We start from the raw sequence: 25418 nt of genomic DNA on the forward strand, positions 1-25418 counted from the left end.
TATTGTAAGGATACATTTTTATATGATTCAAGTTTTACTTTCCAGAGATTACTGCTATAAATGAACTGTCAAAGTTCAGTTTAAACAACTAAATTATGTCATGGTTGACATTTAAAGTAACAAAAAATGTACTAAGAGAAATGTTTATGCTTCTGGTATCTTGACAACTATGAAATATCTCCACATTTGTATCCCTGAGAGATCATTTCATGTTCTGTGTTTAAACACATCAAGCATTGTATTGTTATGAGATCATCTTCTTTTTGTATTAATATTAGTATTGGCATTAAACAATCCAGTATCAGTCCAGCCCTACTTCCACTTTGATGTGTCTTGACAAGCTTGCCTGAAAATGAGAATGACTTCCAACCTCTGACTATTAGACAGAGTCTGCACATCTGTACAGGTGTGTGTGTCTTCATACATGTGTGTATGTGCACATGTTTTAGCCCTCCTTGTAGTTAGCAGCTCATTTTAACAGTTGACTGTTGGACTGATGTAGAAAACAGAGAGGTCAATATACTGAAACTGGCAAAGTCTCACTCGGAGATCTGAAATTTACAAGCCCAATTCTTGCCCCAAATCCCAAATGTTAACATCATAGAGCGTCTGGTGCCAACATGGAGGAGGTTTGAGCTCCGGAGCGAAGTCCTTCATGCTGCGTCAGTTTATAACTGGATATTACAGAGCTGGACCTCAGTGCCTGCTCTCCTCATCCAGTCAAAAGCCCCATAAAGTGAGTTACAGCTCGCCCGCATGGAATAATCTCCTCTTATTACACTTATCCCTTCACTGTGAGTTCACATTCACAGACATGGTCTAAACGGAGCCACTAATACTGATCTGGCATTCGGCGCTGCCATGGGGCCTGTTCATGAACACTTGAATGTTCTGGAGTTTTTTTAGGAGTTTGACAAAGCTCAGACAGATGTTTGCACAGATGATAAAAGTCACTTGATCTGTGATTAAAACATGCTGATATCTGTGTAACAGCATAATTAACTGTAAATAGATGCATGTTGGGATTTTTTTATGTCCACTTTGATAATTTTTGGAATAGGAATTGTCTCTTTTTTCACCTCTCAGTGTCATGACTAGAGGTAAAAATTCACTTTTCTGACTGTCAGTAATTTCAGTAGTTTCATAGGATGTTCATAAGGCTTCAAAATAAAAGAGCCATAGCTGATTGGACAGTTGAATATCTGTGATTATTTTCCTCAGTAAAGAATCTCCAATGCAAAAAGCTCACGCCACACTGGTGATTCATTATACTCATACTCATATATTCAGTTTGAGGAATCTGTGCTAAAGGTTTGTTTGTTCAAGTACTGAACACCTCTGACTAATAATTGTAATTTATAGGACTACACAGCCCAAAACTGCTGGGAAATGCTGTTAAACCAGCTCCTCAAAAATGCATATTTAAGCCATGCTGTTAAGGAGGAAAGTTATTCAGCCATTTAGCCTGTTTTTGCTGTACTTTCTCCTGCACTGTAGGTCTCTTCAGTCTGACTTTGAATTGTACGTAAGATGGATTTCAGTCTGTCAGCGTTGCAGCCCCAGAGCAGGTGATCGATAAATCCCGACGAGAGGGAGCGATCTCCTGGGGGAGCGGAGGGCTTTCTTTAACAGGGGAAGGTCCAGGCTAAAAGTTTTGGCCCAGACATGCGGCTCGTGTAGCACTTACAGACTGACTCCACTGCACTGGACCCGATCCAAACATTCAGTTACACACAGAGAGTAAAAAACTTTAACCAGTAGACCATGTGTGCTGCAGAGACGTCCTGCTGGAAATAGTAAAAAAAATTGTCCCACAGAGATTTTACACTCAAGTGGACAGCACATTCAATCTCCCTGCACTTCTTTCTGTTTAAGTGCACTGCTATTCAGATTTTTTTATTTTATTTTTTTTATTCTACCTGGACTCTGGTTCAAGCACAGCGATGTTAACATTCCTGTTGGTTCAGCTACTTTAATTTCAGCTAAGGGAGGTCCAACACTTTTACAACCCAGAAACGTGGTTTTGATTTGCCTCGACAGAACAATAGATGATTGCAGCGGAGACGGGTCGCTTAATTTGGGTGTTTTTTGAAGTTTGAATCCCATGTTGTCGATGGAGGATTTTGGTATTTTTTCCCCACCTTTTTGAAGCTGAGTTTCAATAATAATAAATTAACAATGAACTCTATATTCAGGATGTCTCTCTTAGGGATGGCTGTCAGCACTGATCTCACTCTATTTGGTTTTGTTCTTGGAGATTCAATCAGGGACATATCAGTGAAATAGAAAGCTGTTTGATGAATGTTTTAATTTGGGTATCAGGGAATCAGGCTTTGGACCAGTTTTGTTTTGTGGTTGACTAAAAACAACTTGGATTGGTTTAGCTTTTTTAACTTTCCATGCAGAAATCTCTTATCTGAGGAAGTGGGACCAGATAATGTTTGGCACTTTGTCCTGTTAAGATTGAATTGAATCTGCTGGATCCCGATCATTCAACCAATCAATCGGATGGAGGCCCCGACTCTTGATTGACAGAAAACCTCTACAGTACCTTATCTAGTCAGATACGGACAGAGCAGGGGGGGAAATAAGCAGGGATGTTGGTCCCCAGGATCAGGAATGGGAATCAGTGACATCAACTTTTCAGTTAGTGTCCTGTTAGTCAAACTCATTGATCTACTAGTGGTTTCAGCACTAAGTAGAGACATCTCTTGGGAGGACCTGTGCATGGAGCGACTCAAGTAAAACCAGACAATTCCCTGAGTAAAGGTGCAGATTGAAAGATTGATCGTGGTATTTTAAGAATTGATGTAACAAAGTACATCCTACTTAGAAAACAAACTCTTTCCAGGAAAGGAGGACTGAGCTCTGGGCCCAGTAGAAACTCTGACCCTGATGGAGGCCCCGTTTGGGGGATTTTGGGGGTTAAAGTGGGGGCGGTGTGGAGTTGTGTGTGTTGAGGGGTCAGCTGGCCAAAGAGACAATCTGTGGATTAGAGCGAGCTTGGACACCAAGTGCTCACTCAGCACATTACCCAGCAAGTCTGGTGTTCACAGCCAGAGGCAGAGCTCAGAGCACTGCTGTGTTTACACTGCCAGGCCTAACACACACACACACACACACACACACACACACACACACACACACACACACACACACACACACACACACACACACACACACACACACACACACACACAGTCGTCTGCATACTGAAGCCAATTCATATTTGCACTGAAATTCAGTCTTGCCTTCTGTAAATCTCTGCAGTGAAGCACATCGAACTGTAGATGCAGAAGTATTAACACTGAAGTTGGGCTGCAACTAATGATTATTTTCATTATCGACTGACCTGATGATTTTCTCAATTAATCGATTAGTGTTTGGTCTAAAAAATGTTAGAAAATGGTGAAAAATACCTAAAGTGACGTCCAAAAATGTCAATAACCCAAATATATTGAATTTACTAGCACAGAAGATTAAAGAAACCATTTGAGAAGCTCAAGTCATTTTGATCCCCCCAGTGATTACAGATTCTGAAAATAGCTGGAGATTCATTTAATCATTTGCAAGTATTAAATTCATACAAAGCACTGTTTGCATTTAACAAACTAAACATAAACATTGTATAAAGAGAAGCAGCTGTACAAGAACTTTGCCTGAATAAAATACAGCCTACAACTGGCAAAATGATGACTTAAATTGGGAAATATCAGGTTAAAGAGTAAGCAAACAAGACTGAAAATGACCAGGCATTCATGATCAGTAGATTCCAATATCAGATTTCAGTCAGTACCATAATCTGTTCTGAAGATTTGATACCCAGCCCTAGTAGAAATGTTCCTTCTCTCCTAACAGCAGCCCTTTCATCTCAGTGGTGTGGCAGTCATGGTGCTGCCTCAGCAGCCGTTGAACAAATAGACACAACTTTCACTCTCTGTGTCTCTCTTTGCCCTCCTCACCCCCTCCTCTCCGACTCCATGCAGAGCACTTGCTTTCTCACCCACACTTCATAAAAACACCACAGGAGTCCTCCCACACAGGGTTATGACAGTCAGACCTGCAGCTCTTCATCTGCCCTGCGCTCACTCTGCTGCTCTTCCTCTATGCAGCCTCCATCTTTTACAAAGGCTTCATAGTCAGCATTGAGTTTGTCCCTTAAACATGTTTTTTATCTATCTGTGGAAATTTAGTCGTCTAGATTCCCATTAGGTCATTAAATGGCTAAAAGTTGTGTCCAACATAGAAAAGGGAGCGAATGAATGTGCTTGTGATGTATCTTTTATGTGTTTCCTCTTTGATCATAACAGAGACTTTCCTCATTCACATACTGTATACAGTTCACACACACACACACATATGTCCACGGACACACACACACACACACATACTGAGTCCCAAAGCCACATAAGTACAGTGCGCAGAGGCCAGAGTCATCACAAAGGGCTGACAGTAGTGGAAAATGAAATGTAGTATGACAGGCTCGCCCCTCTCCCTCCTTAACCCCTTCACGGCCCTGTGACCAGACAGACCACACAGCACAACACACACACGCACACACAAACCCAAACACTGACTTCATCTGCCACAGTGGTTCACAATCTGTTTTTGTCTCTTCAAAGTAGTTAAAAATGGAGATAAATTGTCACCTTTCCAAGTGTTAACCAATTTATGTCAGTAAAATATCTCACGAGTCTACAAATGGGTCTGATTTAAATTTAGGTTTCCTTCAGACTAAAGATCAAGTGATGAGACTGGTTGTAACGTGGATTATGGATTTAAATTATTAGACAATATACAATATTGGCTTTTAAATGGCAACATTTATGTTAATGTTTGCACATGGACAGATATCATATGCTTAAAAGCCAAAGATACTTAGCAGTGATTGTCCCTATTTAGACTTTTGTTAGTCTGTACAGTAAAGTAAAAAATGCAGTTATACAAAGCACAATAAATATCGTACATAGACTCCTAATCCTAACATAGACAATTAATAAAAAAAGCATTTCTAATCAATTTTTTGCCTGTATGAACTGTGTTGCATTTACATGCTGTTTATGATCAAAACAAACCTTGAATGTGAGTTGTAATCAGTTGTTAACATGTCTGTAGAGGGTTGCAGGCTTGTTCGGTGTTGATGGAAGTTTTCACACTACCGGCTGCATCCTCGTCATGTCGCATGTTGAGATCTTGACACTTTTCCCAGAGAAAATAAGATTTGTGGGATTATGTAGGATTATCTCAAAATGACGGCAGATTTCCTCACTTGTTTTAGGAAAAAATAACAAGAAAGACACACTTCAATACTTAGAGTTACATTTTTTCACAGTAGGGATACTTCTGTCCTCTTTCTTGTTTTTGGTTTTTTGTGTGTTTAACTCACATGTTCCCCCCTCCCCCTACATGGTGCCAGCCCACATGCCCGTCCAGCAGCCATCCACTCATCCCTAGCCAAGTCAGTGTTATCTTTGAACTGGCTTCAGAGAAATGATCTGCCAGCCATGGATGATGACACTCCATGTGTGTGTGTGTGTGTGTGTGTGTGTACTGTATACAGCTCTGTAGCAGTACTATCCTTTCATTCCCCCTGTTGTTTGATCTCAGAGGCCTTTATTTTTAACCCCAAGCAGCAGGACGATGATATATCACTGAGCGTGTAATTATGTTGTTTTCGCTCATTTCAAGGGAATAAAGGACAGTATCCTCCCACACACTTCTGGGCCGCACTTAGTTAATAGGCAATGACTTGGCTGAGTCTGTATGTGTGTGTGTGTTTGTGTGTACGCATGCCTGCCGTTGAATGAAGTACCGCACATGATGAATATGCAGTTTTGTAATGATGACCCTTGGTCAGCTCAGGGGAGTGACGGCACGGTTTGACATTAAAGGCAGGCCAACAACATGCACACACACACACACACACACACACACACACACACACACACACACACACACACACACACACACACACACACACACACACACTCACACACACACACATGCTCAAACACACACTCTCCTGCTGAGGTATGTTATAAGAAAGTGATTGAACGCTGCAGTGTGATAAGACGGGAGTTTTTAATGAAAGTCTGAGATGAGCAGGCGTGAAAAGAACCCCGCTGCTGACCAACTGCTGCACATTTCGTACACTCCTGTGAATGTTTTGTGTGCCAGTGAGCAAACCCGAGGGATGAGCATGCGATGACAGGCCCTGTCCAGGAAGATTTTTAGCAATGCTTTTGAAGATTTGGCATTATCTCTGAACTTGTTTGTCTGGTACTTTGTTTACATACTTAAGAGTGTGAACCGGATATTTTAAACATCCTAAGAATGCCCCCCCCCCCCCCCCCCCGGTTGAAACTTGGTGTACATTTTCACATCCTCCACACTTGCGTCCTTTTCCCAGCAAGACTCAACATATGCTGCTGTGGTAACCCGTTCACCGCATCAGGGCGGCCTGACCTATGATGGGCAAATTAGTAGGTGGAGATGAGCCGACGGAGCAGGGGGAACGGGCAGGGAGGATGAGCTGTTTGGCATCTTGAAGCCAAGTCAGCGTAACCCAGAGCCAACAGAACCGCAGGGAATTCAGTGAATGTGTTCTTTGAGTGTTGGAACAGCTTTAGAGCTTCCATATGTTGTAATGGAGAGGAATATGGAAATAAAAAGAGGAGGCAGGAGCTGGGGAATTGGAGCGTACAATCACTGAGGCTCCACCGATCAATATTTTTCATACTAACAGTGAATCAAATGATTCTGTATAAACTAAAAAGGGGCCACTCGAGGTGATGAACCCCACAGAGACATTTTTACCAACTCTGCAGATAGTTACTCCCATCAACCTCTTTTTTTAGGTCCAGTAAGCACCTGTATTCAGCAAATAAGCACAGATAAACCCACTGTACGCTACCTGCACAGCTTTAAACAATAGAAGGACAAAGTTAGCAACTAGCAGGTCGAAGAAAGTGGACAGAAACACAAAATGAATGCTTAACTTTATCACAAAAGTGTGGTGGACACGTCTGATGCAGATTCTTCAAATTTGAAATGTTTGATATACAGCTTTTTTTTTTTAGTGACAGTGAGAGAAATCAGCAGCATGTGAACTGAATCATAAAATGTGCAAGTAACAGTAGTCTGGAGCTGTTAGCAGTGTGGTCACGCTTCCCTTTTTGATACTCTCACTTTGAAATGTCCCACGCTGCAGCATCAACCCAATCTGAATGTGATAGACTAGATGGGAGATGGAAGTGACGCGATCGTGATGCGTGAGGTGAGGTTACATTCAAATTAGACTGGTTTGTTTATCTTGGAAAATGACACTGATAAGCGTAAGATTGGTTTCTGTGCATGCATTAAAAACAACATCTTTATTATTCAGTCTGTGTCCAAGATTGTGTTGAATTATGTTTTTGTTTAGGGTTATTTTTGCATTTTTATTCGACAGTTATTAGTAAAGAGGCAGACAGGAAATAAGGTCAGAGAGAAGGCGTGACATGCAACTAATGATTTGTTGATTTTTCTTTAATATGACTTCATGCTTTGTTATGATGTTTGTGTCATGACTGAGTTAATACAATTCAAAACTATGATACCTTGTTTATTCAATTCAAACAATTACATTTGTGTAATTTATACTGAGAAGACACCAATTAAAATGACTTCTTAAGCCTTCGAGACAAGTGTCCATCCCAATATAACATAAGTCAAACTTTATTGGGTGCAAATCTAGGTCATAAAAGACTAAAATAGATGTTAATTTGCAACTTCTTGACTGACTGCTCTGTGTTGGAGAATGAGCCTTTAATAGAGTGCTGCATTAACAGTTATGACTTAATTTTGCTAAGCTATTGAGTTTTTATTAGTTCCTTTAACCTGTTTTCTGTTGTGTTTTGCTGTCTTAGAGGAAATTAAAAAAAATCTGACTTTTTTATTGCAGAAATAAACTGGACAACAAAACAATACAATATCTGCTGAAAGGCTAATAAAGACTTAATGAAATGTTGTAAGCCTAAAAATTCAAATTAGAATTTGGATATCACCAAAGAGCTGAATCCACAGTTTGATGCTGACTGTCTGGGATGTGCCATGTAACCCTGCCATGTCCAGGATGTGCATGAATCTAAATAGTTTAGCTTGAAACACATCAGCTGTCTTTATGTTTCCCTTCTTGCAAGATTTGGTGTGTTTTTTCGTTCATTATTTTTCAATTCATAATGAAAAAACTGAAAAGTGTGACGTCTCTTTTTTAGTTTTTTGGTTGTGCTGATTCACTTTTTTCACTTAAATGTCACACTACTTCTACATCTGTAAGATATGAAGAAAGATAGTATAGTCTAGTATTTCTGCCTGTTTTTCTTCAAAAAGCAAAAAAAAGCAAGGGTCCTCTTCTCAGTGGGACAATGTTTCCAATATTCAGCACTACTTTTACATCACCTCAAAAAGCCCAGAAGTTTGGCAGTCTTCTCTGTTTAACTGTGAATCATGAATGACAGCTATTACAGGTGAACAGTCGTTGTGTATACGTGAATCGTCAGGCGTATCGTTGTGTCAGCGGTCTCACACAGCGAGACGTGACGAAGGATGAACACTGTTGCCTGACAGCGAGGTGGGACGCCAGTTGTGTCCATTCTCATTGTGCAGCACTGCGCGACGCCGTGCGGCGCAGCTGAATGCAGCTGGTTTGGGACGGTTCGGGCTGAACAGTTGCTGACACGCTGAGACGCAGCTGTCTGTGTGAAGCGACGCTTTTACAGCTCGACACCAGCAGCGGAAGGGTGGCAGGAAGACAGAGGATGGACAAAAGGCTCGACTATTCCCTCCATGTTCCCCGTCTTACCCTTTGCATTGTCAGATGGTTCATTTTTTCCCCACCAATTTGCCGCTTATCACTTTTTTATAGCGGTATACTCACGCTGAAAGAAAAGACGCAGCTTCGACCCTCCAGGTAGTCTCCAGGGAGGTCCACGCCTAATTAACTGGCAGCCTTTTGACATCGTTCAAAGCACGTGGCCACCCACTCTCCGGGCCGGGTTACCATTGTGTGTTTTGGCACCGCTGCTCTCTCCTCAACTCTTCACACTCATCATTTAACTATTCAACAACAGCAAAATGTGAAAAATGGTGAAATAGAGGTTAAATGCCACCTGGTTAGATCTAAGACGGGTACGACGTGGCAGCTTCCGGCTCGGTTTGGTTGGTTACAAACAGGAGTTTAGCGGCCGGCTGCTGTAGGTGGGTCAGGTTTAGGTGTGGTGTCGGGGTGGGTTTGCGGGATCGTGTTTACCTTTTGGGGGAGCAGGGGTGGGACCACCTGTCTTGTTCCACACCAGGCTTGTTTAGACAGTTTGAGGTTGGATCAGCGGTGGATCTTTGGTGGTCTTTGTTTCCTTTTTCTCTGCTGGAGGTTGTTTCTTACTCACAGCGGCTTCTACAGATGCTTACCTGCTTCTTCTCAGTGGGCGTGGGCTCTGTCAATCACCCGACTTGTCCGTGGGTTTGAGGAAGTGGCATTTACGACATCATTTCATCTATTCGTCTACAAACAAGCAGGATGTCATAGTTTCACTGTACAGTAACAAATGAGGTGATCTGCTGTTCTGTAACCAATTTTAAATCAAGCTGGGTGTCGAGGTGCGAGTAGAAGGAAGACAATCCTTAAGATGAAAGCATCAGCAAAACTTCCAATATTGAAAAGAACTTGTTAAAACCAATAAAGTGTGAATTTTTCATCTCATTCTTCAGGATTTCACTATAACACAGCTGCGTCTTTCATCAAAAAGTTTAAAAACAGTGGAGCAGAAATCCTAAAATTGGACTCAGGCTGGATTTAATCCTATTTTCTGTCATTGTTATAGAGTTGTGCTGTATTGTAGCAAACACTGCTGAGTGAATGTCTGTTATGCATTTGTTATGGCTACTCTGTCTCCTTTGTTCTTTCTGTAAAACATTCACATTTCAGAATAAGAGGGTTTTCCCGTCAGCTTTTGAATACATTATGTCACTGACTCATCCTTGTTTGGTTATCCTGCAGTAGCACAGGCATATTAATCATTGTTTTCTTTAATTTTGTAAAAACATATTAAAGGCCACCCATATTGCAGCTCTTCACTTCACCTCTTCACTGTGTCAAACTGGCTTAAAGACAAAAAACATGGTTTAAAATTGTCCAAATGCAGATTTACACCAACTTTAAATCTCTATTAAAGCTAACCTAGACTAAACTTCTAGGTCTCTGTGGCTACTTCACTACACAGGCAGTGCAATTATTTTTGTTGGAAGGCTTTTACTTTTCAATTCAGCTACAGGAAGTGTGATAAGATCAGAAAAGTTTGTCCCGTAGCAGCAATTTGTCCCTGTGATGCTTCTCTACTGTTTTTTTTTCATTCCTTTTCTCCCCCCACTACTTAGTGTTTCAGCCTGTTAAAAAAAAAAAAGAAGTTAGATTTAGATGTATTTAGATAGATTTAAGAGCAGGACTTAAAATCCCCAGCGTTCTCCTGAGGCTACTCTACCTGCTGCACTTGAACATCCTTGAATTGACTGAGTGTATTGTTGCTAAACTTGCACTTACAGCTCAAAGTGATCTACTGTCTCTTCAAAACAACCCAGCATGTGATCTGCTATCTGTGCGATGCATCAGAGGCCTGTCATGCTGGCGCTCATGAAAGCGCCGGCCTGCCATGCCTGGCTGCTGCTGCTGTTGTGTGTGTGTGTGTGTGTGTGTGTGTGTGTGTTTGTGTGTGTGTGTGTGTGTGTGTGTGTGTGTGTGTGTGTGTGTGTGTGTGTGTGTCTTCAGCCTTACATAACAATCTAGTGAGTGGCTCTTTACTTCCTTGAGAGCTTCACACTTTAAAGGAGTCACCAGTCTGCTGGCCCTGATACACATTCATATGTGTTTCTTTAACTGATAATTGATGTGCTGTTCTTTTATTCATCTCATCAGTTAACATCAGGATCTTTTTTACTTCCTTGATGCCAGTTGTGATTGTTTTAGTGGCAGCCTTACAAAAAACTGTGAACAAATGTTTGCTTTGTCTATTGGCACTTAGATGCAGTTTTAGGCCTTTTCTCTCCCAGAACATATCATCAACAATCAGCAGGTCTTTGCCCATCCCTATGAGTCATCAAAGGGATGGGCGGGTCATTTAGGATAGTATAATCGCATCGGTGCTCGCTTTGTTTGTCTGACTTGACAATTTTTCTGAACTTTTTAGGACACAGTTATGGCAATAGTGTATTAATCATTGTTGTTGCATTATGGTCCATTTAGTTGGATTTATGCTTCTTTGAACATATGTAAGCGTCAAGATTTGATTGATGAATGTGATAGCTGTTGAGAGGCAGGACACAAGCGACATGCAAACGTGTACAAAAAAAAGTACAAAAGTGTGAAAGAAGCAGCCGTGCAAATGTCTCTGAGTGACCCCTGTGCATGTTTGCCTACACGTAGCCCAGAGAAGCAGCAAAGTTTCACCTTTACAGAGGCACAGGTGCTTTTCTCCTCCTTGTTTCCTTCTTGCACACATTTTGTAGCGTAGGGGATGAACAAAAGATACTCTTATGTCAAAGGTTGGGCACCAGGCAGGGGAATGATGCAGAATCAACACTGTCGTTCTTTTTCTTTAAAACATGAAAAAGACATATGTATCTAAGTATCTGTGTAAAAAACACAACCTAGTTAGCCTATCTCCCTAGCTCTTCTGCCTGAAATGATATAACGTTGTCATGCAGTGAATGAACAGCTTTAATTCCTGTTTAAGGAACAATATTTTCATCCTCAGGTACACTCTTCATATATCTTGATGAGGATATAGATAGATGAGGATTTTATTGCAGTATTCTGTACATTGCTGAACTTCCTGTGTTGTGATTTCCAGCTAGAGGTGGACAATTTGCATAAAATCGTCTGTCATGTCAATGGTATTTTCATATTGCAATAGCAAAGGAAATCATGAAATTACTTGGAAGTAAGCATATGCTAAATTGAGCAACCCTTTAACAGTCCTGATCACTGATTGGTCACACTGTGTTGCTTTAATTCAACCAGAACTTTAGAAAAGGGCTGATGCTTCCCATCAGACATCAAAATTTCTACCTGTTGACAACATCTTGCAGCATTGTCATGATATCGTCATGCTGCCCAACCCTTTTCCCAGCCTTGGTATATACAAATGCATGATTATGTGTGTGGTGTGTGTGTGTGGTGTGTGTATATGATGGTTTCCTGCTGATGTTTCTTTGGCATTGGTCGGAACTAGCGGATTCTGCTTTTTAAAGCATGTTTGACAAATGTAAGGCTTGTGATGTGGCTTCATGTGACACAACCTCTGCTCCAGCCCACAGACTCTAATTTACCCTAGTGCAAACCCACACACACACACACAGACAGACACACACACACACACACACACACACACACACACACACACACACACACACACACACACACACACACACACACACACACACACACACACACACACACATATACACGTATACATCTAAATAAAACACAGACAAGAATAAAGTTACAAATCCAGCACAGCTTGCATCACTTCAGTATAAGTTATTGACCTATCAGGATTCTGGTCTGGATCAGGTTTTTTGGGGATTTTCAGGCCTTAGTTGCCAGTCATGGAGGGTAAAAGTCACACTCTTTGGGTTTGTGGACAGCAGAATGACAGAGAAAAAAAAGATAAAGAGAATGTGAAAGACAGGAAGAGTTGGATGACGCCATCCTTGTTTCCATCCGGAAAGTGGAGAGTTCTGGAAATGACGGGAAGGGAGAGGGGGAAGAGGAGAAAAAGAGGGGAGGCAGCTAAAGGGGGAAGTGTGAAGAGGGGATGGTGGAAAGAGAAGAATGAGGAGAAAGAGAGAGAGAGAGAGAGAGAGAGAGAGAGAAAGAGAGAGAGAGAGGGAAATAAAAAAGAAAGAGGCCATTAATTTAGTGCTGTGGGAGGGATCTGAAGGTTACTGAGCTCACTCTGCCAGGCCCTCCTGGGTTGACTGATGCCTTTGTGAGGAGGCCAGGAACCACACACACACACACACACACACACACACACACACACACACACACACGTCCATGCACACATACGCGTTCCAAGAAACTCTGGGTTTGTTGCGGCAGGCTAGTTTCAGCAAAATAGACACACACACACACACACACACACACATACAAACACAGACACACACACACACACACACACACACACACACACACACACACACACACACACACACACACACACACACACACACACACAGATGGTCATTAATGGGCTTCAAAGTGAGAGCAAAATGGGAAACCTTTATTTATTTCCTCCCCTGGATGTGATTTGCTGTGATGCGTCTGAAGATGTGGTAACTCTCAGCTGTGGTGGGAAATCAGAGCAGAGTGAATGTATGGAACCTGTGTGTGTGTTTGTCTCTGTATTTTTGGACAACTATGTTTGCTCAGATGCAAACGTCTAGCCGAGACAGACTGATGTAAAGAGTCAGTTAGCCATCTGCTGGACTGAAGAAAAGAATATGATGAATATGTGTTTCATTAGAAGTTATGAATGAAGCCTGGTAACAGCTGAGAAAGACTGAAGATGTTAACATAGAGCTGAGGATACCTCTCCTAATTCAGGGGAGGCCAGCTTGTGCAGCTCTCATTGGCTTAAGCGGTGTACACATTTTTGAGACGTTCCTTTCATCTTTAGTTTACAACACATGGGCGTGTAATGTCTGACAAGGAGCAACAAATCGCTTTGGCTTTGTTCCCAAGCCAAAAATGTCGGGAACAACTGGCCTCATCAGTCAAGAATGGAAAAAAAAATGCTGAATAAAAGTTTTTACTGTAAGCAGAAGAAACAATGGGAATATCCCTTTTTCTATTGGACAGATACATTGTCTAAATGATCAATTATTCAACCCAGAAACCTCATTAATCACATCATTAATCATTAAACTGATAGGTGTCAGTACAGTCCAGCAACAGTCTCATATCATCATGTTCTTTTGGGGGTGGAGGGGGGTGAGGAAGACCCTTCAGGGCAAAAATCCGCTGAATAAATCAGTCGGTGTGCTCATCCGACTTATCACAAAGGATCTGAGCTGGAAACATCACAGTACATGTTCACACACGCAAACATACACAGATTTATAAAAACCCTTCTCGCTCCGAGGAATGAAAGCACCTGAGGCGCTACAGCTTGACATTCATACTGTCTCTCTGTTACACACACACACACACACACACACACACACACACACACACACACACACACACACACACACACACACACACACACACACACACACACACACACACACACACCTTGTTCTGACAGAAGAGCCTCCTTTAATGAAAGCCATTCATATTGAGATCAAACATTTATTTTTGTTTGTTTTGTTTTTCTTATTCATTGTCCAGCTGAAACCATATTAATCATTTACACACACTGCAGTATGGACACAGGCCAGATGGTCTGTGAGGTCTCATTTCTGCAGGGTGACATAGTGCACGGCTGTATGTTGTGAAATTCACAGTACACAGCTTGTTGGAGCAGTGACAGAGAAGCTACAAGAGAAAAATCCCGCTAATATATCATGAATTTTCAAACAAACAACATCCATTTCCTGTCCAGTAAGGATGCATGATTGTAACTAAAACATAAAAACACTCAGCTGTGGTTGTCTAAATCTCTTTGTATACACACTGACGGATGGTTAAAGTCCAGATGAAACCGCATTTCGACTTCCGGTCCCGTTCTGAGTGAAACAGGATAGACATGCGGGATGTAAAATTTGAAGGAATTTGATTTGAAGATTGAAAAGTAGGCGTGACGTGATGAATATGAGCTCTGTGTTGAAGATTGATTGGAGGAAGTCATGATATTATTGGTTGAAACTGATTGGTTCAAGCTTACATAAGCACACATTATATTTTGCTTTACAGGAAGAAAACATGACTGAATTGTGATGTAAGAATACAAATAACTGGATTTGTTTACTATATAGTGCTCTGCATTCGCCCTCCACTGTTCATTCAGTGTCTGAATGCTGAATTTGTAAATATCTTCACTATATAGAGCCTTCAAATACTCCACAATGGAATAAAAACAGTAGTGTCCATGACATGTTCACTACTTTGTTCTAACAATCCCACAATGCAATGCTCCACATTTTAAAGATGTGTAAACGATCATAACGTGACTCTACAGCTGATGGTGACGACACAAAGTGATGATGATTAGTTAGTGTCTGAAATCGTTTTTGCTGCTCCTCACTATTGAGCGACCTATTTAGTGTCTGTTATATATTGAGTAGTGAATGAGTGCAAAAGGGAGTGATTTCAGACACAGCAAATATGACCGGGGATGCGATCTGAAAGGGCTAAAAAGGCATTTCATTCATCTCAACTTTAAGAGATGGTATCCTACATTTTAAAACAAATCTGTCAACAATATGTGTGTGGTTTTTTTTTGTTGTAATACTTGTGTGTATTGTTGGCAGCTTCAACCGTCGTTGCATCAATTTATTTGCATAGTTCTTTGTGGCAAACCTCTTTTTTAAAACAAATATTGAAATACTGTGAGTTTGCAGGGAGTGTGGCCTATCTGGCTGAGAGAAATTCAATCTTGGATTTGATGAGTTTGGCCTGATTACAGACAGAACCGCAGGCTTGTCATGTGTGTTACAGTAAATGCCTCCCCCCCACGCACCCACCAATCCTTTCAGACTCCCCCACTCTGAGTCCTGCTGAATGCTACGTCGTCTGAATCAGCAGCGAGTTGTGGTTTTTAAACTGAAAAGTGTCCGCCTGTTCTTTAATACTTTCACTTACAATCAGTGATGAGTAAATGGGGGGAAATCAGCCAGTCATGTACCATTTGTTTAATTTCCAGTAACAGAACAAATCATTTAACCTGTGTGTCAGATAAGCTCTCTAACCCTCCTCTTCCTCTCTGTGTGTGCAGGAGTTCAGGGCAGCACTGAGTGTTCATGTGGGAGGAACCACTTCACGTGTGCGGTCAGCGCGTTCGGGGAGTGTACGTGCATCCCGGCCCAGTGGCAGTGTGACGGAGACAACGACTGCGGGGATCACAGCGATGAGGACGGATGCAGTGAGTTTAATCACCCCTCTTCTTCTCTTGTTACCCTCCCCCTCTCTTTTTCTCTTTCTATCTATCTCACTCTGACTTGTCCTAAAGCTTCTTATCTCTAATTATGTCCAGTTTGCAATATTCATGCATGAGGCAGCTAATAGAAGCTTGTAACTTGTAATAAACTCAATGTTTAATTTACCTTACTGAGTGAGGAACAGCAGCGGCAGACATCAAACATCACACATGACTTTTGATTGAGTTTGATGCTTGATCCACGTGTCTCGCTCTTAGTTTACTTGGTTTTTGCTTGCCCAGTTGGTGAATGATCAAGTTTGACAGTAATTTTTCCATTTCGGAGAAATTATAAAACATACCTTTTCCTCTAATGTCAAAACATTTTTCCCAATTGGTTAAGAGAGCCAGATTTATAAGCAGTCAGATTTTAATAACTAGAAGGCACTTTTTCCTACAGAATAACCCCCTTTTTTCATTCAATTAAAGAAGCCAAACCTCTCAAAGGTTAAATGATGTATGAATACAAGCATCTTTCTAATAAAGTAATCCTAAAATCTTAAAACTAGGGTCTGACCACAGAATAAATAAAAAGGATCCCAAATCTGATGAGACATTCAATGTTAACTGTTACATATGCTACAGACTCACTTTGGTCAGCACCACAACATTATTAAGGGGTTGGATACCCACCCTTAGATGATGTTTTTAAAGTTTTGATGTACTTATTTTGAGTACGTTTTTTTCAAATATAACTTTGTTTAGATTTCTTTTTCATTTTAAATGTCTTATTTAATGCTTTTTAGACCCATCAATAAATAAAAGACAGAAAATCTAACTTGGAAGTTCGTATTCCAACCAACTCGAAAAAAGTGCAGTAAAAATAAATCAGTAATTCACCTTTAAGTATTATCACGGCTCCCTTGAGCAAGGCATTAAACGTCCAGCACTTAAACAGGGCTCTGGTTCTCTGGTGCAAATGTGTATAACTGCATGACTTCTGAATCCTGCGAATGCGCTCAGGCAGACATTTCCTGCATAAGTCTTATAATACAAAGGAAAAAAAATATAATTGGGCCCATATGGATCCCATCATCACCCAGTCAAACAGTGAATGGGTCACTGGTCCAGGCGGAGTAGTATTTCTGATGCAGAAGCAGACCGAGGCGCTCTGCATGCTGTTTGCCCCGCGCAGAAAAAAAAATAAAAATGCTTGAGTGACTTTTGGCACCAGATGGCGTTTGGCTGGAGGGAAGTCTTGGCAGCAGAGCTAGACAGGAGTATTTTCCTGCAGAGCATGTCAGTTTGTCAAGTGGAGGAGATCTTCACCGCTCCTCTTTTACACTTACTTGTGTATCGATGTGAGATGTCAAAATGTTGTCCCGCTCGCTCGTGGAGCACAGAAGCAGAAGCTGCCCTTTTTGTTTGACACCTCGTACTGTAAGCCTCGCTGAGAAGAAGTGTGTGGTTGTGTTTGTCAGAGTGCGTGTGTGTGCGTGTGTGTGTGTGTGTGTGTTGATGTTCTTTCTCCATCAGTCTCCCTCCGTCACATTAAGTTAATTAGGGGCTGGAGAGAGGGGAAGCTAAGTGTTATTGATCTGCGGCCAGTTGAACGTTCAGTGAGTCTGATCGCCACGTATCGATCGGCGGGGGGCGTTACGTATTTAAGGAGACACATGGAAGCAGCTGACAGATATCAGAGCGTCTGGCTGGACCTTTCTAATCCATTACTACTGTCTGATCAATCCTCTGCTCCATCACACTGCAGTTGGCCGCTTGTCCTTTTTGACTCACTCCAGTCAATCTTTCAATTGCACAGTTCATATCAAATAGATTCATGTCGTTTTAGCTGTTCAATAGTACATGTTGAGCCCTTCGGTGTTTAGTCCTATACATAAGTACCGTCATGCTGCCTCTGCTGGTTCAAGCTCACTGTAAGAGCAATGTATCCAGATCACCCCCCCCCCCCCCCCCCCCCCCCCGGATAGTGTGATGTGATATAGTCCATTATCTAATAATATTAATAATAGTGATAATTTAATTTGTATAGCACCTTCCATACAACAAATGTAGCTTAAAGTGCTTTTAAGAAATTACATACACCAAGTGCTTCACATTAAAGGAGCATAGAGCAATGTTAAAAAAGAACAGAAAAGAAAGAGGAATAAACAACATGAATGGAATATATTAATAAAAATAGTACTTAGTAAATGTAGCTTAAAACATAGAAAGAAATATGTAAAATCAAGTAAAAATACAACTATTAATGGAAGTGCAGGTAGTGACTGATAGAAAAGCTAATTCAAAACTAAAGTGAGAAGATAAGTTTTTTGCTTTCTCTTAAAGATATGTAGTGAACTGACTTTCCTGATATCTATTGGTAGTTTTTTTCCCCTTAGTTTAATAGTTTAATCTGACATTTGTAACAATTTGATGCACTCAAGCTGATTCATTACACTTTATCTGCAATTAGGAACGCATATTTTTAGTTTTTTAAACTGTAAATATGACTTAAATAAACAATACATTATTTCTTCATCACTTATTTCAAGCACTAAATAATAAATAATCCAGAAGAGTGTATCCTCTGCACAAGCAGTATTAAACATTGGCAGAAGCTGTTAAATATGTATTGTATGCCTGGGCTCTGGTTGAATGTCATCCATCTGAATAACACTGTATGGATTCATGTTCCTGTAAATAAAACAGATTGTTGGCTACAATAACCGTTCCGCCTTCAGCCAGAGGGATCTAGTGGTCAGTAGCTGCTAACGCTAGCGTCACTCGTCTCGTGTCGAAGCTCCTTTTTGGTAACTTTCCCATCAGCGCACACATCGCCTTCATAAATTAGTAGCAGGATGTGTGGTTCCTCCCCATCTCCCCTCCACCGGCATATTTTATGATACCGCTGCACGTTTGGAAGCCTGCAAATGTAAATCATGGTTTTACCGACATTTCTTTCAGTGTGGGATTGTGGTGGATGGTTTTCAAGCAGGTATGTCATTGGGAAACAAAGCGAGCGAGCAGGACACCAACACACAACATTACATCCCCTAGTACTTCATTTTGGGGGAAAAATGCATATCTTTGACCAAAAATGTGTCAAGTGGATCCTTGCTGTGTTTGTGCTGTAATTCATGAACCTTAATTACTTAGCTTTGCCTGGCTTTGGTACTATACAAATACTGAAACACTTAATCCTGTAATAGATTATTCAACTGACAAACTTAATTGCCAACCATTAAAAATTTAGGTGATATATCAAACAAAAATGCCCCAAATGTTCTTGTTCTAGTCTCTCAAATGTGAGGATTTGAACTGTTAATGGGATAAAACTAGCATTGATAGTCTATGAGCATCCTCTATGTGGCTCCAAAATACCAAAAATAAAATTTAATTTGATAGAGAAGTATCTAAAAGTGTCTTCCAGCTGTCTCATTTTAATTATTCTCAACTAACTGAACTGAAAACTGTGTTATTATCTTGCGTTTTCTTTTTAAAAATTCTATTTGTTTTCATAGTTTCTGTGCGTATAAACTGTAAGCCCTTTAAAACGCATCACATAGTCAGGAATGTATGTGTATGTATGTGTGTATGTCACGGAAGGCAAGTCGAAGTCCACGTCGCTCAGCTTCTATTACGCTGATTGAATTAAGCGAGTCGGATCGTAAAACCCGAGGAGTGAAATTTTATAGTTTTTAACGGCGTTTTTTCTAAACACGGTGAAGAATTGAATTTATGGAGCTTCAACGGATAGGGAGAGAGAGAGGGAGAGAGCAGTTTCCACGATTCAGCAGGAACGGCGTACGTGTGACCGTGAGAGCCGTCACAATAAACGCACACACGCTGTTAAACACACAGAGGAATACTTCTTTTTCAGCAGAATTGTCGAATTGTTGTTCGTGGGATCCAGACTTTGTTTGAACTTGCACAGATTAGGTATTTATCATTTACATCAATTTAACTAGTTACAGACAAAGCACAATTGTCCTGCTTCACATAAGAGGAATGTGTGTGTGTGTGTGCGTGTGTGTTTGTGTGATTTAGGAGAACAGGAGCGGAGGAAAAGTGGCAGACTTTCTATGAAGCTATCTGTATAAATTTCTGATCTAATTACGATGTGGGAATCATGTGGAAATTGTCTTGTGCAGATGTGACTGTTTTGTGTGTGTGTATGTGTGTGTGTGCGTGTGTGTTCTTTGTGTGTAAGTGTCTTGCGTCTTGTGCTTGTGTTCCCCCAGATAAAATTTCATAGCTGGTTAGAGACCAAAGAGGGAGTGGAGAGGAGTTGACGAGGGACTGAGGATGTGTGTAAATGTGTGTGTGTGTGTGTGTGTGTGTGTGTGTGTGTGTGTGTGTGTGTGTGTGTGTGTGTGTGTGTGTGTGTGTGTGTGTGTGTGTGTGTGTGTGTGTGTGTGTGTGTGTGTGTGTGTGTGTGTGTGTGTGTGTGTGTGACTAAAGCATGTGTGGTTGTGAACACCAGTGTAGGAACTCTATCTTACTATAAAGGAGTTGCTGGAGGGTCAAGGTGAGGAGGAAATGGACTTTACAGCCGCCGGTTCTCCTCTTCACCTCACATGTAACATCTGTCTGTTTATAGTGGACCACACCGGGTGGAGGGGGGAGAGGTCTTTGCTGGGAGATCATAAATCTACCTGTTAAAACCACAAAAAAAACACATTTAAAGTTAAAGGATTGTACCCACATGTTTGCCAGTTTAGCTCCTTAAAGGCGTACTATGCAGGATTTGACGGTTGCTGTTTGTAAACACACGGTAGTCAAAGTGGGCCCCTCCTCCTCGGCTCAATGAGCGAGTTAGAGAGAGAGAGAGAGAGAGAGAGAAAGAGAGAGAGATATGGTGGAGATAAAGAGTGAATAAAGATAGGGAGCGGTGCTGGCGAGAACAAAGCTGTGAATCAGTAACGTTACTTTCTGATTGTTTCATGGCGGGAACGTGCCACATTACTAGATTATGTGTGAATGCAAAGCTTCATCCTGTCTGCTATGGCCTTTTCTGCTCTACTCTCTCTGTGTGTGTGTGTGTGTGTGTGTGTGTGTGTGTGTGTGTGTGTGTGTGTGTGTGTGTGTGTGTGTGTGTGTGTGTGTGTGTGTGTGTACTTCAGCCCTGCACTCAGTCAGGCAGACACAGAGACAAACCCACACCCTGCACGCTGTTATTGGCTGGGGGCTACACACCCACTGCCCAAAGGTTGACGCCCAGAAACATCCCAAACACAGCAAAAATAATAAGAAAACACTTGTGCTGACCATTTTAAATGATTGCTGTATAGTGTCTGATTTCTGGATGTGTTTTTTCTTTCTTCTAGTCCAAGTAGATTCATATTCATTTCAATATAGTATGACAACTAATGGTGACAGTCTTGTTATGTAATCCTCCACAGTGAGCATCAAGTCACAGTGACTTCATTGTTTTGGGATTATTGGGAATAAACACAACCGCATGAACTTGGCTGAGTGGACTAAGAAGTGTCCACTCAACCTAAACTTGAACTTCATCTATCCATGTTCCTCACAGACTTTTCTCTCCCCAGATACATTTCTTAGCTTTGGGGAATGCCAAGGTGTTTCCAGGCTTGATGAGATATGTAGCCCCTCCAACATGTTCTAGTACCACCCTGAGGACTACTCTCAGTTGGATGGGTGCAGAGCATGTCCACAGGAAGGTGTCCAGGAGGCTGATTGCACTGGCTCTTTCCAAAATAAGAAAACAGCTGTTCAACTACACGATCCCTAATGTCCAAACCCCTCAGCTCATCTCCTAGCTGATATTCAGACCGAAAACAGTACGTTTGCACTTTACAGGCAGAAACCGAAATGTTCAGCCTGCAAGTACCATTCAGAAATTTGGACACATCTTCCCTTTCACTTGAATTAGAAAATGTGTCCAAACTTTTGAATGGTAGTTCTGTACGAGCTTGCAGCACAGACTTTACAGGTACAAATATAAATATACAAGCTTGCAAAACTTTATAAAAGTTTATAGGCTCAGAAACTCTGTTTTTAAATATAATAATCCATACTTTAGTGGGGGTTCGCTGGTTGGAGCACAGATGAGAGCTCAAATGTGATCCAGGAAGCTCATGTTGAGTAACATTTTTAAGGCTGATGCCAAAACAGTAAACAGAGGTTTATAACACAATGAGAGTAATTTTTACAACGCTGGAGGTTTATCACGCTGGATTACTTTATCTGTCATCACAACAATTGTCAGATAAACAGTAGAGATAAAGCATTCACATAACAAAGTAACTGAATGAGTGCTTGCGCATATTTAATTGAATGAGAGGGATATTTTTTTTTAATCTGTCTGAACGTGGCCTGAGGCTGATAGAAGAATGAAACTCATTTTGGCTCCAGGTATATATAATCTGATTCTGTTGGTCACTACCTAGAGTTCATAGTAATATCCAGTAGCTGGAAGATCAAGTTGTGAATTAAGAGCTTTTCAGGCTCAATTCTTCCTCTCCATTACAGTCTGCTCCAAACACCCACATTATAGCTACAGCTACAGCAATCTGCCAATCACGTTGATAGTGAGCTTAACTGGCACGCACATATGGCAAGTGTCTGTGTGAGAATCCATCATCGCCTCCACTTCCTTCAGAGAGTTTTTGAGTGTCTGCAGGAGTATTATGTTAATTTCTTACAGAGAGCTACTATAGAGAGAGCCCCGTCTTACGTTATGATGTCACCAGCTGGTTTGAAAACCCAACAGTCAAGTTTAAGGATCAAATATTTAGTCTGGTTAAAACGGCAGGGAGGATTACGGGAACGCCCACACCCCTCACTCCCCAAGACATCTTTTGAGCTATCCATTATTCGGCAGGCCAACAGGATTTTATCTGACCCTTCCCATGTGTTGAACTCTTAAGTATGTGCTCATGAGCTCTGAGAGGAGGTACATGGTCCCTTTGTGTAAGCACAACTGTTATAAACATTCATCCGTCCCTCTTTTGGTTACACTTTATTATTATGGGCAATTCAGGGAGGAGAGACAGAACAGCAGAACAGCAGGGAGGTCCTGAGATTACTGCAGGGTTTACCAATCTCTTGTGTGCTTGTAAGCATGTACAATGATATGTGGTGATTTATGTACTTAGGTGTGTATGTTTTGAGAAGTACGCCTTTGAAATCTTTGTGAGATTTAAACAGCGTGAATGGCTTTGTGACTAATTTGCTCAGCTCTTTTATCTCAGGCTAATATTTGCACATGCTCTTTTTAATGTGTTTTTTTATTATAACTTCTGGTTCGATGCAGCAGTTTCCTTTTAATCCAAGACAATTTTCTCCTACGGGAGACAACAAAGTAACCTTAACGTTAACCTTCTGTTTTCACGCCTCACTAGTGGAAGAACAGGAAGTGCACGTTACAGGGTCGCACATCTCAAGGACAGTACAGTAATTAGCCCTGATGAAATTTAATGAAGGCATAACTCACAGACATTTCATCAAATTAAAATCACCCCCTCTTTTTTCATTGGTACAGCTGTCTAAGCTCAGTGGGCGTACAGAGCGGCGGGTTGCACACGCTCAGAATAACACACTTTACTGTGTTTGATAGCAGGCCAGATGTATGAGCTGCTAGGGACTCTGACATGAAGCTTGGCTCCATTAGAGACATATACGTTTATGCTCTTGGCAGCATGCTCCACATCCATAAACCCTCATAAGGAGAAGGAAGGTTGCACGCTGCCTTTGTGCATCTGGTTCCTATGGAAATGACAACGTTGGAGCGCTCCCGCTTTGTGTCGGAGGCTGCAGAGTCGTAGGAGAGGAAACTGAAATGGAGAGCGAATGAAAAGGGACAGAGAAAAGGACAGAGAAAGTGATAAAAGGAATAGATGCTTGTTTCATGTTGTGGTTCTAGATCTGTTACTGTTTTCTATATAATGTAGGAAGAAAAGTCACATTTTGTCATAGTTTTACCCAGTTATAAAGCCTACTTAAGACTAATAATTATCTCCATTATGGGTAAATCTGTTGATTATTTTTCTCTATTTCTCTAAAAATGTTGATCATTGTTCCCCAAAGACCAGGACAACATCCTTAAATACTTATATCGTCCCAGCCTACAGTCAACAATACAAAGACAAGGCTTTATTGCTGCGCTCTCACTAATCACTGGAAGTTTTATTACCTGCAGATGATTGCATAAAACCAGTTTAATCATTAAAATGTGTACTCAAACTGTTCTGAAGTGTTTTCACTCGTCTTTTTCCCCTGTGTGTTAAAGGTTCTTAAATTTAAAAAATAATCTGTGAGCTTATGTCCAATTGGTTTGCCATCAGAACATTATTTTCCTTTGAATGTGGCCCTATGAACTCTGCAGATATCCTGATAGCAGTCGAGCCAAACTGTCTAATTGAGTCTGATTTATGTTTCTGTCTTCTATCACATAGCTGGTCTCTCAGGTTCCCTGATCTCGCCTCCCAGTTCAAGGCAATAGAATTTATTAGCACACACTGATATAGGATGTTCATAACAACGGTAACCACAGCAGATAAGACCGGATAACCTTGGAAGACTTATACATCTTCTGCTATTTCGCCATCCGTCTCCTCCCACCTCCTCCACCTCCCTCACTGTGCCAGACCATCCTTCAAGTTATTTCTCTCTCTCTGCAATACACTTACAATGAAGTTAGGAGGATGTGAGCACACACACACACACACACACACACACACAAACAAGTACACACACAGATGCACGGACACACTGACACACTGTCAGATTCCTGCTGAGTTGAAAGGGGGCTGAGGTTGTGAAATAGTAAATTCTTTCGGCCAGAATGAGGAGGCAGGGGTGCAGAGGAGATAGATGTGAAGGTATGTGTGTGTGTCTGTCTGTGTGTTTCTGTGTGTGTTTGTGCTGCTGGGGTGGATGTTAGATGAAATAGAAGAGGGAAATCTCTGTTGTACGTGATTGAAAGCGCTGCATGAGGTTTGGCTTCCTCTGCTGTTGGCTCACACGAGTCTGCGAGGTTTGGGGAATGTGTGTGTTTGTGTGTGTGTGTACAATGAACTCAAATACACACATAGAAACAGGTATACACTCACACTCACACATGCATTTGTTAGACTAACTTGGGAGGACCCTCCATTGGATTTTCAGGATATCTGTCAGGTGTAATGAGGCTTCCAGGTGGCGTTCGATTGAACCTGTTCATGAGAAGAATCAATAACAACTTCACAACTCAAAATATTGTAAGACCTGTTTTTATTTAATATTTTAAAACAATATTTGAAACTTGTGGAAGTTACTTTTCACAAAAGAATAAATATATTT

The 25418-nt window shown here is 41.2% G+C and overlaps 1 protein-coding gene across 2 annotated transcripts in view; it reads left to right on the forward strand.

Annotated features, from left to right (window-relative positions):
• lrp4 (low density lipoprotein receptor-related protein 4) overlaps positions 1-25418 on the forward strand; it is a 122243-nt gene that overhangs the window by 39178 nt on the left and 57647 nt on the right. For both annotated transcript variants that reach the window (XM_062433959.1, XM_062434655.1), the window contains exon 2: positions 15972-16118. In XM_062433959.1, the coding sequence (XP_062289943.1) occupies positions 15972-16118 (147 nt within the window). The remainder of the gene's footprint in view (positions 1-15971; positions 16119-25418) is intronic.

This window comes from Scomber scombrus, chromosome 1, assembly GCF_963691925.1.
Source record: "Scomber scombrus chromosome 1, fScoSco1.1, whole genome shotgun sequence".
Lineage (NCBI taxonomy): Eukaryota > Metazoa > Chordata > Actinopteri > Scombriformes > Scombridae > Scomber > Scomber scombrus.